This window comes from Gekko japonicus, unplaced genomic scaffold (genome assembly GCF_001447785.1).
Source record: "Gekko japonicus isolate JY-2015 unplaced genomic scaffold, Gekko_japonicus_V1.1 scaffold2229, whole genome shotgun sequence".
Taxonomy (NCBI): domain Eukaryota; kingdom Metazoa; phylum Chordata; class Lepidosauria; order Squamata; family Gekkonidae; genus Gekko; species Gekko japonicus.
In genome coordinates this window covers 276,555-285,812 of record NW_015165884.1, presented here as the reverse complement: position 1 = coordinate 285,812, position 9,258 = coordinate 276,555, and the positions used below count along the sequence as shown (strand labels likewise).

The 9,258-nt window shown below is 51.5% G+C and overlaps 1 protein-coding gene across 1 annotated transcript in view; it reads left to right on the top strand.

Annotated features, from left to right (window-relative positions):
* Positions 1 to 9,258, top strand: part of DCAKD (dephospho-CoA kinase domain containing) — a 14,521-nt gene that overhangs the window by 506 nt on the left and 4,757 nt on the right. The window contains exons 2-4 of the mRNA XM_015411300.1: positions 643 to 775; positions 3,429 to 3,496; positions 7,358 to 7,561. Coding sequence (XP_015266786.1) covers positions 643 to 775; positions 3,429 to 3,496; positions 7,358 to 7,561 — 405 coding nt within the window. The remainder of the gene's footprint in view (positions 1 to 642; positions 776 to 3,428; positions 3,497 to 7,357; positions 7,562 to 9,258) is intronic.

The window sequence follows — 9,258 nt, the reverse complement described above, 5'->3', positions numbered from 1 at the left end:
TAGCTCACACTAACAGCTCAGAGGGAACATTGCCCAGGGCAATGTTCCCTCTGACCCGTGGAGTCCTGTGAGCAAAAATCGTACTTTGTGAGCTACTGACATTAAAGTTGTAAGCAAGTAATATGGCTACTGCATCAATTAGTTTGCTCTGGTGCCATCTTTCCTGAGCTAAGACAAAAATGTGTGAGCCGGAGGCTAAAGGACTGTGAGCTGGCTCACACTAACTCAGCTTAGAGGGAACGCTGCATTTAGTACTATTGGCCTTTTCTGCCTGCTACAGACAGACAAATAGGGCGATCCATCTTGAGCGGCCAGGACTGCAAAGTTTCCTCTAAGCTGTGGAGTCCTGTGAGCAAAAATTCTACTTGGTGAGCTACTGGCATTAAAGTTGTGAGCCAGCGATTTGGCTACTGCATACATTAGTTTGCTCCGGAGCCCTCCTTCCTGAGCGAAGACCAAAAACGTGTGAGCCGGAGCCTTAAAACCTGTGAGCTAGCTCACACTCACTCAGCTTAGAGGGAGCACTGGCCAGGAGCCTGCACAGTTTGCTTGGTGTTCCTTAGCGAGGTCTTAAGCAAAAGGCGTGACCAGGCTTTTATTTTGGGACTGACGCTTTGGACGAAGCGACGCGCCTCGTTGCAGCGCCGGCCGATCCGGCGGACTCTCGGCATTGCCCGTCCCCCGCTGGCTCCGTGGCCTGCCGCCCTTTGTCTCCCCCTGGCTTCACGGCCGCCGAGCAGCTTCCGGTTCCCGGCAGCGGCCATTGGGTAGATTTGTCCCGCGTGACCTCTGCTCTCCAATCGGAAGCGAGGGAACTGGGTGGCGAGCGAAGCTCGAGAGAGGCAGCGCCGGAGGGTAAGAGGAAAGCACGTTTCGCGCGGCCGGGGGAGGAGGGGGGGGGGTGCTCTGAGGCGGCTGGGTAGCCCAGACCGGCCCCCCCATCTCGCCAAATCGGGGCTGCTAAGCAGGATGGGCCCTGGTTTGTGTTTGGATGGGAGGCCGCCGAGGAAGCCCAGGGGTTGCTGCGCAGAGGCCGGCCATGGCAAGCCACCTCTGTTTGCCTCCTGCTTGGATCTGGATGGCCCGTCCCATCAGATCTTGGAAGCTCGGCAGGGTCAGCCCTGGTTAGGACTTGGGCCGACCACCAAGGAAGCCCAGGGTCGCTGCGCAGAGGCAGGCAATGGTACACCACCTCTGCTCCTCTTTTGCCTTCAAACCCCCATGAGGGGTTGCCATACGTTGGCTGCAACTTGATGGCCAAAAAAAGGGGAGGGGGAGAGAGGTGTACAGAGGCTGCCCTAACTGAGAGGGAGGGAGAGGAGTACACATATAGGGGCCAAACCGTGCCTCAGCTTCAGAGAATCGTGCTCTGGTGAGGTATGACCAGGCCTCCGAGCATATGCAGAGTCCTGCCGTTTGCTGCTGAACAACTACAGCCAGCCTGAACAACTGCAACCCACTAACCCCTCCTGGTTAATAGTTCGTATAAAAATAAAATGGCCAATATTGCAATGCCCCTGTATGGCCTATGGTGCGGCCCCATTTGGAATACTGTGTACAGTTCTGGTCCCCGCATCTCAAAAAGGACATCGCAGAGCTGGAAAAAGTCCAGAGGGGGGCAACCGAGTTGATGAGGGGATTGGAGCCCCTTCCCTAGCAGGAAAGGCGGAAGAGTCTGGGACTTTTCAGCTTAAAAAATTACTGTGGGGGGGGGATACACACGATAGCAGTTTATAAAATTGTGCATGGGGTGGAGAGAGCTGACAAAAAAAAAATTCTCCCTCTCCCAAAGTACTAGAAGTCAAGGGCATCCAATGAAGCCGATGGGCAGTAGGTTCAGGACAGACAAAAGGAAATGCGACTTTACCCAAATAACTGTTAAAATGTAGAATTCGATGCGAGAGGATGTTGTTATGATTGCAGGAATAAACAGCTTTAAAAAGGGATTAGATAGATTCATGGAGGACAAGTCTATCAGTGGCTACCAGCCATGGTGTCTGAGGGGGACCTCCACATTCAGAGGCACGAATCCTCTGAATCCCAGAGCCAGGAGGCAACATTGGGGAAAGGCCTTGGCCTTTATACTCTGTGGTTGGCCATCCAGAGAAATTGGTTGGACCCTGTGTGAGACAGGATGCTGGACTAGATAATAATAATAATAGTAATCAGGGCTATTTTGGGGCAGGAACGGAGTTCCGGCTGGGTCCTGAGTTGGCCACGCCCAGCAGGAACTCATTAGCATAATAGGCCACACCCAACAGCAGAAACTCATTAGGATTGGCTACATTCGGGGTGTGTGGCCTAACATGCAAAGGAGTCCCTGCTACAAAAAAAGGCCCTGGGTTTTGACAACAAACAAGGTAAACAGAATAAGAAGGGAAAGGTGGGTGTGGCTGGATGACCACACTTCTGGTAACATGGGGTGTGGCCTCATAGGCTAATAAGTGGTGCTGTCAGGGTGTGGCCTATTATGCTAATGAGTTCCTGCTGGGCTTTTTCTACAAAAAGAGCCCTGAAATAATACTTTCAATTTATTGATCGCTTTTCCCACTCATGCGGGCTCAGAGCGATTTACAGTTACTCAAAGAGACAATGGACTGACAATATATTCGTGGGGGATAGGGAAGACAACATACAATATTTAATCACACACACATTGGAGCTGGTCGGAGGATTCATTTGCAGGCTGTATCAGTCATGTCCCGACGGCATGTATTCTGTCTGCTGGCTGATGACGTCAGGGCTCTCGATGTCGCACTGCCACACTGCCACCACCTGGCCGATTCGCTCCACTGCAGGGAATGCCTAAACAGGTTTTTCCCACTTTTGATCTTGCCGCGCCACAAATGTCTGTCCTGGCAGCTAACACCTCCCAAGGGGAGTGGTGTGCCCACCCCCTTACGGGTGGCCCCCAATTTATCTACTTGCCGAAGCTTTCGAATCGCTGGGTAGACGATGAGCTAGGGACACAGCTTGGTTGCTCACACCAGCACAGGGCTAGAACTGACAAAGCTTGGCCGTTCAGATGTTATAGTTATGCAGGATTTACCCTCCTGTGCCACCGCTCCCCTTGATTTAGATGGATTATTGGTCTGATCCAGCAGGGCTCTTCTTAGGTTCTTATCAGGGGAAGGCCTTAGCTTCCAAGCCCTCTGGTTGGTCATCCAGAGGAACTGGCTGGCCCCTGTGTGAGACGGGATGCTGGACTAGATGGACCCTCACTGGTCTGATCCTGCAGGGCTCTTCTTAAGTTCTTTTCCCCTTACTGGTCAGACTTGTCCCTGGCTCAGCTGCACTCAGAAGGCTAAGCATGAATTGGCTGAAGCTGGGTTTCACCATTTTGATGCGTCACACTCCTTTTCTGTTTTGTTTTTTGCCTAGGGAAAGGATGGTTTCAGTGGTCTCTGATTGGTCTCTGGTCATAAAAGCACGGTGGTTGCCATTCTGCAGGAGCTGGGCTGTGCTGTTATCGACGCGGATGTCATCGCCCGACAAGGTAAGTGTTCTGTTAGTTAGCCAGTTCTGTTTAATACCAGGATGAACAAAAAGCAGTCTGTAAGTGTCTGCCTGCAAAGAATGCTGGCCTTGGTCTGATCCAGAAAGGTGCATCTTACGTTCTTGAGCCAAGAGGACATACCCGAGATAATTTAAAACAGACGAGGATCCCTGAACAATGCACACAGGTTTTATAAGTGTGAAACACGCCATGAAACCATCTGAAGGCCAGTATTGGTTAGTCCTGACAAGCAATCTCAGGCTGGGGTCTTTCATATCACTTTGTACCCGATCTTTTTTTTTTTAAATGGGGATTAAACCTGGGCTGTTCTGCGTACAAAACGGGCTCTACTATGAGGGTTGCCACAGCTCTGATATGGCAAATTCCTGGAGATTTTGGGGATGGACACAGGGACGGGGAAAACAAACCTGACCCAAAAACTGGAATCAAGAAGCAAAAGGGTGAGAAGAAAGTTCTAAGGAAGGGCCAATATTAAAAACCTAGTTAAAACTTGTACTATACAAAAATACAAGTATTTATTAGAAAGACAGTTTAAAACATACATAAGGGCCCAATGAAAGACTTGTAAAAATAATGAACCAGGAAGAGGAAGGTTAAGCAGCAAGATGTTTGTGAGACCTCAAAAGGTGAAAGTCATGTGTCTGGTGCCCAATGCACAGTTCCTCTTCCTGGTCCATTATTCACTGATTGGTTATCTTATTGCAATATGTATGTAAGTTATGTGTATCTCGATATTGATTGACCTCTGAAGAAGGCCCCAGTAGGGCAGAAACGCATCAGGCCATGTGCATCGGCCCTTGTGTTTAGGCTATCTTTTTTCATGAGGCTTTCCCTGGGCCCTTATGTATGTTTCTAACCAGGAGTCATTTGGTAGAAAAAGACGTGCCGGAGCTCATTAGCATAACTTATTAGGATAACTTATTTGCATATGCCACACCCCCTGGCATCACCGGAAGTGTGTCAGAAGGCAACCCCCACCGCTCAGGCTCCACTGGACTCTTTTGGATTGCTAGCTATTGGGGGGGGGAACACGCAGCTCTGCCCTCACAGAGGAGGGAGAGCTTGTACCTGAATAAAACTTGGCCTTAAAGGTGCCACTGGACTGTTTTGGATTGCTAGCTATTGGGGGGGGGAACACGCAGCTCTGCCCTCACAGAGGAGGGAGAGCTTGTACCTGAAAGTGGGCCGGGGGGGGCTCAGCAACTTACCTGGCTGCTTCTTGCTCCTCATGGCCCAACTGAGGGCTGCTGGAAGCAGGGGGCGGGGCTTGTTGCATGTGCCCGCCCCCTGGGCTCCTTATTGCCGGAGCTCCGCTCCTGTGCACTCCCGCAGGAAATGACCCCTGGTTTTAACTGTCTTCCTAATAAATACTTTTTTATTTAAACATAAAAATAAAAAATATTTTTTGTATATTATAAGTTTTAACAGGGTTTTTCATATTGGCCCGTCATTAGACTTTCTTCTCACCCTTTTGGTTCTTGATTTTGGGGGTGGAGCCTGGGGAGGGCGGGACTTGAGGAAGGGAGGGATCTCAGTGGGCTTTAATGCCCCAGGATCCACCCTCCAAAGCAGCCGTTTTCTCCAGGGGAAATAGATCTTGGTCGTCTGGAGATCACCTGTAATAGCAGGGGATCCCCAGGCCCCACCTGGAGGTTGGCCACCCTCTTTGCCGCTGAGCCATGGACACCCCCCGCTCCCCACAAGGATTTCAGTTCTTTAAAAATAAAAGTATACCACACCCTATAACTGTCAGCCCACTCCTGATAATCCCTAATGCAGAAAAGTCCAGAAAGTAGACCAAAGCACCAGAACTGGCTGGATGGTGTGGCTCGAGAAGGCCGGCCGAAGGGCTGCCCACGGCCTCCTCTGCTCAGCAGTCACTGCTTGCCAGGCAGGTTCTGGCCTGATTCCCCCCACCCCCCCACTGGTGCAATTGGCTACCCACTTTGGAGTTAGGGGAGTGCCTTGTTAAGTGATTCACATGTGGAATCCGCTGCCAGAGGATGTTGTGATGGCCACAGGAATAAAGAGCTTTAAAGGGGGATTAGACAGATTCAGGGAGGAGAGGTCTATCAATGGCTACTAGCCATGGGGGACACACATGATCCTCTGAATCCCAGAGCCAGGAGGCAACGTCAGGGGAAGGCCTCGGCCTCTCTGCCCTCTTGTTGGCCCTCCAGAGAAACTGGTTGGCCACTCTGTAAGACAGGATGCAGGACTAGATGGACCCTCACTGGTCTGATCCAGCAGGGCTCTTCTGATGTTCTTATCAGAGAAAGGCCTTGGCCTCTATGCCCTGTTGTTGGCCCACCAGAGGAAGTGGTTGGCCACTGTGTGAGATGGGATGCTGGACTAGATGGACCATTGGCTCTTCTTATGTTCTTATGAAGGCCTCAGCCTCCATGCCCTGTTGTTGTTCCTCCAGAGGAACTGGCTGGCCGCTGTGTGAGGCAGGATGCTGGACTAGGTGAACCATCACTGGTCTGATCCAGCAGGGATCTTCGGATGTTCTTATGAAGGCCTCAGCCTCCATGCCCTGTTGTTGGCCCTTCTTACCAGGGGAAGGCCTGAGCCTCTCTGCCCTGTTGTTGACCCTCCGGAGGAACTGGCTGGCCGCTGTGTGAGACAGGATGCTGGACTAGATGGACCCTCACTGGTCTGACCCAGCAGGGCTCTTCTGATGTTCTTCTCAGGGGAAGGCCTCGGCCTCTCTACCCTGTTGTTGGCCCTCCAGAGGAACTGGCTGGCCCCTGTGTGAGACGGGATGCTGGACCAGATGGACCCTCACTGGTCTGACCCAGCAGGGCTCTTCTGATGTTCTTACCGTGGAAGGCCTCGGCCTCTCCGCCCTGTTGTTGGCCCTCCAGAGGAACTGGCTGGCCACTGTGTGAGACAGGATGCTGGACTAGATGGACCCTCACTGGTCTGACCCAGCAGGGATCTTCCAATATTCTCAAGTGTTCTGTGTGACGGTGGGGTTCAGATCCCTCTAATTTAAATCTCTGGTTAATGATCAGATGTAGTTTAGCTTGGAACACATCTGTCTATTATTTTACATCACTTTATTTGCATCCCACCGTTCTCCCCAGTGGGGACCCAAAACAGCTTACACTGTTTCCCTCTCCTCCGTTTTATCCTCACAACAACCCTGTGAGGTAGGTTAGGATGAGAGGGTGTGACTCTCCCCAGGTCACCCAGCCGGCTTCCACAGCACAAGTGGGGATTTGAACCTGAGTCTTCCAGATTCTGCTTTAACTCCCACACCATTCTGTGATGGTGTGTGTCACAGAACTACCGTGGCTTTCTGCTTCCAAGCGACGCCGCTGTCTTATCTCCGTCCTTCTTTCTCACTGCTGGCTTGAAAGAGCTTTGCCAGAAAGGCGATGGTGTAACCGAGGCCTTGGACTGCAAGGAGGTCAAATCAGTCAATCCTAAAAGGAATCAACCCTGACTGTTCCCTGGAAGGCCAGATACTGAAACTGAAGCTCAAAGACTTTGGCCACCCAATGAGAAGGGAGCACTCCCTGGAGAAGAAGGCCCTGATGCTGGGAAAGATTGAAGGTCAAAGAAGACGGGGACGGCAAAGGATGAGATGGTTGGACAGTGTTATCGATGCAACGAACATGAAGTTGAGCAAACTTCAGAGGATGGCGGAAGACAGGAGGGCCTGGCGGGATCTGGTCCATGGGGTCGCAAAGAGTCGGACTCGACTGTGCGACTGAACAACAAACAACCGAGGCCTCCTCAACTGGCTGGCTGTCCCCATTTTCGTCAGGCTGCCCAGGAGTACCCCTGGCTTAAGGGTTAGTGCTAATCTCGAAGTGTTTCTCATTTCCGCAGTGGTCCAGCCAGGCCTCCTGGCCTACCAGCGTATCGTGGGTGCCTTTGGTCCTGAAATCCTCGCGGAGAGTGGCGAAATCAATCGGGAAGCTCTGGGGAGCATAGTTTTCTCCCAGCCAGAGAAACGCCGGCTGCTGAATTCCATCACTCACCCTGAGATCCAGAAGGAGATGTTAAAACAAATCTTGAAATACTTTGTGCTTGGTAAGCTGGTGTGTGTGTGTGGGGGGGGGGCGGCGACAGGTTTTTGCCAATGCTTGTTCGCAGGGCTTTTTTTGTAGAAAAAGCCCAGCAGGAACTCATTAGCATAATAGGCCATACACAACAGCAGGAACTCATTAGCATATTAGGCCACACCCTGACAGCACAGCTCATTTGCCTATTAGGCCACACCCCCATGTGACCAGAAGTGTGGTCATCCAGCCACACCCACCTATTGCTTCTTATTCTCTTTACCTTGTTTGTTGCCAAAACCCAGGGCCTTTTGCATGTTAGGCCACACGGCCCTAATTGTAGCCAATCCTAATGAGTTTCTGCTGTTGGGTGTGGCCCATTATGCTAATGAGTTCCTGCTGGGCGTGGCCAGCTTGGGAGCCAGCCGGAACTCCGTTCCTGTGCGTTCCTGCCCAAAAATAGCCCTGCTTGTTCGGACAAAAGCAGCGTCATCTCTGACCGCTGTGCAGTTCCTTACATTTCTCCGCTTGCAAGCCGCATAGTGGCCGGTCTCCTTTGTTTGTGTCCATCCTTCTGCTGCCCCTGCCCTGAGAATTCTCCCTTTTCTATCCTTGCCCTTTGCGTTTTTTCTCCCATAACGCGCCTTCAAAGAGCACGCACAAATAATAATTTTTGGGAAGTATTGTGTAGAATGTCACACCTTCTGAAATGGTCACGTGTCTCTCCCCCCCCTCCCCTCCCTTTGGCTCTTCCACAGAAGCGCCTTTCAGACTCGATAAGGTAAAAGAATGGCTTTGACAGCTGGGATTCCGGCAGCCCCTTTCTGCTCCTTTCCCCTTCACGCTCCTGATAAACTCTTCACAAAAGCCAGCTGTCAGACTCGTCTCATCTCTTGCCCGATAGTATCGCCAGCTGCTTTGGAGGGTCCCCGGGTGCCAGAAAAGAGAAGGAAGTCCTTTGCGAGAGTCATAATTTATGGGGGGGGGCAGGATAAAGGGGAGAGAGTTTCCTGGGGAGGCGGAGGAGTCCTGCCTGCCAGTTTCGAAGCCCTTTCTCTTGCCATGCAAACTGAGTGGGAGGCGAGAGAGAGAGAGACTTCCCCTTTAATTTGCCTGGAATGTTCTTGCGGGGCCCACGGCCCTTGGAGGGCCACTGTGGGCCTGGAGCACACTAAGCCGAGGGGACCCCATGGTGCTGGCAGGCTGCGGGGCTGTGATGATGATGGTGATGCCAACGGGCACAGGCTCGCCTTGATGGATGCCAGTGTCCCCTGTTTGCTGCATGACTGGGAGAGGAGAAGGGTCGAGTCCAAAGCCTCGCTGAGCGTACGCCCCTCGCTCCAGTTCCAGAGCTTCAGAAACCTTGGGGTAGATTAAAGCTGTGCCTGTGGTTTGCATAAATTTCCCCTGCCTTGTGCCCAGACTGTTCATGCAATATTAAAACACTTCAAAATGTCTAATAGGAAATTCTCTCTCTTTCTCTCTCTCTCTCTCTTTCTTTCTTTCTCCTCTCTCTCCTCTCTCTTTCTTTCTCCTCTTTCTTTCTCCTCTCTCTTTCTCCTCTCTCTTTCTCTTTCTCTCTTTCTCTCTCTGTCTCTCTCTCTCTCTCTCTCTCTCTTTCTCTCTCTTTCTTTCTCTTTCTCTCTCTTTCTTTCTCTTTCTTTCTCTTTCTTTCTCTTTCTCCTTCTCTCTCTCTCTCTCTCTCTCTCTCTCTCTCTCTCTCTCTCT